This window comes from Tupaia chinensis, unplaced genomic scaffold, assembly GCF_000334495.1.
Source record: "Tupaia chinensis unplaced genomic scaffold, TupChi_1.0 Scaffold000161_1, whole genome shotgun sequence".
Classification (NCBI taxonomy): Eukaryota; Metazoa; Chordata; class Mammalia; order Scandentia; family Tupaiidae; genus Tupaia; species Tupaia belangeri.
Window position 1 is genome coordinate 961454 of NW_006159632.1, and position 5693 is coordinate 967146.

The window sequence follows — 5693 nt, forward strand, 5'->3', positions numbered from 1 at the left end:
CGCAAGGCAGGTCCACCCCAGGGCCCTGGGAGGGCCGGGAGTGGGGCAGCAGCTCCCAGGGCAGGTATACCCCAGGCACTGGGAGGGCCGGGAGTGGGGCAGCAGCTCCCAGGGCAGGTGCACCCCAGGCACTGGGAGGGCTGGGTGGGAAGGGGCTGGCTCTCGGGACGACTCCACTCAGGCCGCAGGGGAAGGGCGCGTGGACACAGGGCCGCGCCCTGCAGTGCCCGCTGGCGGTGGTGGGCGTGCCAAGCGGGTAGGGACGTACCGGGGTCCTGGTCCGGGGCCTGCAGGTGGCAGCCGTGGCCCAGCAGGGTCCGCACGGCCTCGCGGAGACTGTCCTTGTTGGACCTCTTGGTCCGCTCGTCCAGGAGGGCGTAGGGCACCAGGCGAGGGTTCCTCCTGTTCTTCACATCCTGCAGGGAACAGGCCGGCACCAGCGCCATGTGGGGTTTGCAGGAGCCAGCTGGGCACAGGGCCTCGGCTGAGCCCGCCTCGGCTGAGCCCGCCCCGGCACCCTTCCTGGTCACGCCAGGCCACGGAAAGATGTCAGCGCTTCAGCAGACACGGGCGAGCGTCACAGCTGGGGGACACACAGCTCTCTGGCACCCCCCCCGGCGGGCCTGTCCTCTAGGAGGAGCCGGCCTGCACCCGCCCTGGGGCTCTGTGGGTCTCTCAGAGGTGCTGCTTCCCGTCCTCAGGGAAACCCACATGCGGCGCAGCGCTGGCACCCCTGCTGGGAAAGCAGGTGTCCCTAACCCTCCACGCTGAGCCTGGCCACCAGGGGCTGGGTGCCGACACCACTGTGAGGACCAGAGGCACGGCCTGTCCTGCCCCGGCATGGGTGCTGCCCGGGCAGCCTCCCTGCGGCCCGCGGCTCAGGCACGATTCCCGTCACTCAGCGCAGCGCTCCAGTGGGCGGCTGTGGAGGGGAGCGGCTCGTGCTGTAGACCGTGGGGGTGCAGCTCCCTTCCCGCCCCCCCGGCCCCGACCCCTCGTCCTACATGGGACGCCTGTGTGCTGCCCCCCTGCGGTAAAGCCACCTGCAGCGACAGCCGGGGCCTACCCAGACACAGGCCAGGCCACGCACCGCCACGCCCACACGGCCATGCTGCCACTGCGGCTGAGCACGCAGCCACGTACTGCCCCCAGGTGGCCCTGCAACCCATGACACTTTACAGCACCGTCCCGAAAACAGAAGAGTCTGAGCTCTGAAACCGACCTGGCCCAGGGGTTCAGTGAGGAGACCGTGACCCGTTTCTTCTCCCCCGACCTCAGTGCCATGTGCGGCCCAGCTGTGGGTGCCGGGCCATGTCTCTGAGGCGCTCCAGGGGCCGGGCCTGTAGGGGCTGGCGAACCGCGCCCCGATGTCACACACCTGCGTGCACAGCAGCGCCGCACCACCCCACTGGCCACGCCCCGGTGCCAACCCGCCCGCCATAGCCCTGCTACCTGCTGGATGCCATAGGTCCAACCCTGCCGGATCCGGTCCCGTGCCCACACGTTGTGGGCGTTCTCGGCCAGCTTGTCCACCATGGCCTCCTGGGACGGGCTGAGTTTGACAAAGCTCAGGTCCATCGGGGCCGGCTTGTACGCACTGCTCAGCTGGTAACTACAGGGCAGAGACATGAGATGTCCCCACCCGCCCAGGCCCACCAGGGTCCTCCATCCCACCTGCTTCCCACCGTCCCCGCCACCACTGCAGCCTGGAGAATGCGTCTGCACTAGGCCCCCCACAGCAGACCGGTGGAGCCAGCAGCAAGCAGAGCGTCAGGGCGGCCGAGAGCCCCGATACACCATGTACCAAGACACACGAATCTGGGCGCCAGGAGAGAAGACCCACGTGGCTCTCGTGACTTTCCGAGACACGCCCAAGACAGCATTAGGGAAGTCCTTACGCCCCACACAGCCTCCTCGCTTCCACCCCACGGCAAGCTGTCAAGGTGCAAGTGTTCCCTGGGCATGCATGCCAGACGCGGCGTCTCCTGGGGACCGTGGTGGCCTGATACGAAAGCATCGGCAGTGGGGACACTTCCTTCATCCCACCCACCCTTCCCGCTTCCTGCCCAGCATGATCAGGACGCTATGAAAAAGCCACATGGGGCCTGGGGGTCTCGTCTGTGCCCCTCAGAGCCAGGTCCACCCTCCAGGCCTCAGGGCACACGGGCCACGGACACCAGAGACACTCAGAATAGTCTTGCTGGAAGCACAGCCACCAGGAATGGAAGGTGGGCCTACGATGTCACCGAGGGCCAGAGAGCATTTACCATGGTCCCAAACACGAGAACTCGCTCTGGTACAGAGGACAGAGGTGGAGAGCACAGGCTCTGGCCCTCCGCCGAGCTCGCTTCTCCCGCTTTCTCGTCTCTAAGTGAAGGTGCGCGAGAACAGCATGCCCGGGGCCCCATCTCTGCTCTAAGGCTTCTGCGGCCCCGGCCCCCAGTCCCTTGGAACAAGACTATGAGGTATCCGCTGCTCTCAAGAAATAGACATTTCAAGAAAGAAGAAAAAAGCGCTATTCTTACTTTTCGCATTTTTTTTTTTTTTTTTTTTTGGGAGAGGTTTTTGCTATAGGGCGCGTGGGCTTGCCAGACAGACAGAGAGCCAGAAAGCAGGAAATCACCCCCTAGGGGGGATGGCCAGGCCGCAATCCCTCCTCCTCCATTCTCCTCTCGGGCTCTTGGGCACGCATGCACATGCACCTGGCGTGAGTTTAAGCCACCGGATCCAGGACTCGAACCGCAGTCGACTACATGGGAGTCCAGCGAGACAGCCATTACGCTAACTGCTGGTCCCTACTTTTCGCATTTTTTTTTTTTTGGGAGAGGTTTTTGCTATAGGGCGCGTGGGCTTGCCAGACAGACAGAGAGCCAGAAAGCAGGAAATCACCCCCTAGGGGGGATGGCCAGGCCGCAATCCCTCCTCCTCCATTCTCCTCTCGGGCTCTTGGGCACGCATGCACATGCACCTGGCGTGAGTTTAAGCCACCGGATCCAGGACTCGAACCGCAGTCGACTACATGGGAGTCCAGCGAGACAGCCATTACGCTAACTGCTGGTCCCTACTTTTCGCATTTTAAAACAGCCCTGAAAAGTGTGCACAGAGATGGCAATAGTCTTTAGAGAAGGGCCTGGTGGTATCAGCCCCAGGCCGATCACCACGAGAGGCGGCTTCTGCGCGGGACAGAACGGAGGAGTGGTCAGGGCCCTGGGTCTCAGCTGAAGCAGGACAGCTGTGCCCTCCCTGGAGGGGCATCAGAGGGTGCGGCCCAGGCCCCAAGAGCATTGCTGGGTTCTGGGACTCGGAAGGGCTGGGCCAGGGGAGGAGAGTGGTGAGTCGGAGGTGAGGCCCCACTGTGCGGTAAACATGCTGCAGGAAGCTGGGGAGGCCAGAGACCACTGCACACACCAGCGAGTCCAAGGGAGGGGACCCAGGGCTGTGCATGGAGCCCCACACCCCCCGCCAGCTGAGCCAGCACCTGCAGCCAGAGCGGCCAGGAGCCCTGGACTAAGGCCCCGATGAGCACTCCCACACCCCCGGAGTGGCTTCCCAGAGTCAGGCCCAGGGACCCAGGATGACTTCAGGATAACATGGACACCAGCCACGACTTTGCAATAACGATGCTCGGATGGCTTGTCACGAGACTGGGCAGAACAAGGACCAAGTAACCATCTTTCAGAAGACGCAGAGCTGCGGGGATGAAGCAGGAAGGGTGTGGGGGAGGACCCTTCTAAATAAGGAATGCTCCTGAGAGGGCAAGACCTGGGAGAAGGCCAGGCGGGGTCAGGGCTCGTGGCGAGAGAACACGGCCATGCCGACTGACGGGGCGGACAGACGCACAGACAGACCAGGTGGGGTCCACACCAGCAGCTGCATCTGGCGAGAGACCCACGGGGTGAACCCCAAACCGGCCCGAATGGAGGAAATGCAGAGCTGCCTAACAGTGCGCCGGAAACCTGCGGTCGTGGACGTGGAGGGGCATCCCGTGCTCCTGGAGTGGGAGAATTAACATAATCGAAATGGCAATTCTACCCAAATTAATCTACATGTTTAATGCAATTCCAACAAAAATACCAGAAATATTCTTCACAGATCTAGAAAAGACAATCATAGAATTTGTCTGGAATCATAAAAGACCCCGTCTTGCCAAAGCCATTCTGTGCGAGAGTGGAGTGGGCGGTATCTCACTTCCTGACCCCAAGGTATATTACAAAGCTGTGATAATCAAAACAGCATGGTATCGGCACAAAAACAGACATGAGGACCAGTGGAACAGAGTAGAGACCCCAGAAATAAACCCCAAAGCATACAGCCAACTGATCTTTGACAAAAGGTACCAGTCAATCCAGTGGGAAAAGGAAAACCTCTTTAGCAAATGGTGTTGGAAAAACTGGGTATCCCCCTGTACAAAGATGAATCTGAACCCCTATCTGTCACCAGTAACAAAAATCAACTCAAAGTGGATCAAAGACCTAAACCTAAGATTGCAAACAACAAACTTACTGGTGGAAACACTGGGGAAACTGGGAGAACTTGGGGTAGGCCAGGACTTCTTAAGTGAGACCCCAAAGCACAGGCAGTAATCCCAAGGAGGTAGGTGGGATCACATCAGGTTAACGAGCTTCGGCACAGCAAAGAACACTGTCATTAGTGTGAATCGACATCCCATGGAATGGGAGAGAGCTTGTGTTAACTGTGCCTCAGATCAGGGACTGATAACCAGAATACACGGGGACTCAAGCAGCTTACCCGGAAGAAAATGATTAACCCAATTAAAAGATAGGAAAATAAACTGAATAAACAACTCTCTAAGGAAGACATACAATAGACAAAAAGCATATGAAGAAATTTCAGCATCCCTCATCATAAGGGAGATGCAGATCAAAACCACAGTGAGCCACCACCTAACCCCTGTCAGAATGGCGAAAATTAAAACAACAAAAAAAGGTAAGTGCTGAGGGGAGGTGGTGAAAGGGGGACACTCCTGCACTGTTGGTGGGAATGTAAATTGGCCCAGCCACTGTGCAGAACGATATGGAGGTTCCTCAAAGACCTTCAAATAGAACTACCATATGATGCAGCAGTTCCACTCCTGGGTATCCACCCAAAGGGCAGGAGAATGCTCAATCAGGAAAGCGCTTGCACATCCATATTCATTGCAGCCTTATTCACGATTGCTAAGACATGGAACCAACCTAAATGTCCACACACAGATGGATGAACGAGTGTAGCACATATACACATGGAATACTATTCAGCCATAAAAACAAGGACCTGGAAGCAAACCAGGCTATGAAAGAAAGACATTGCATGTCTCCCTTTAACATACACCGACTGGCAGCACTCTATGGTAGAGACCGAAAGACTAGAGAACATACAAGCATTAAAAATTCTTATGGACAGGACCAGCAGGTAGCATAATGGCTATGTCATTACGCTATCTCATGTAGTCGACCGTGGTTCGAGTCCCAGACCCAGTGGCTTAAAACTCACGCCAGGCATGTGTGCGTGCGTGCCCAGGATCCTGAGAGGAGAATGGAGGAGAAGGGATTGCGGCGTGGCCATCCCCCCTGGGGGGTGATTTCTCGCTGTCTCTCTGTCTTTCTCTGTCTATCTAGTGAGTGCACGCGCTCTATAGCAAAAACCTCTCCAAAAAAAGAAAAAAAAGATTGTTATGGACACTAGAGTCAAAG

At 58.2% G+C, this 5693-nt stretch overlaps 1 protein-coding gene across 1 annotated transcript in view; it reads right to left on the minus strand.

The window, feature by feature from the left end:
- Positions 1-5693, minus strand: part of RYR2 (ryanodine receptor 2) — a gene marked incomplete in the record, with an annotated part of 234621 nt that overhangs the window by 198042 nt on the left and 30886 nt on the right. The window contains 2 exon segments of the mRNA XM_027770831.1: positions 269-416; positions 1453-1612. Coding sequence (XP_027626632.1) covers positions 269-416; positions 1453-1612 — 308 coding nt within the window.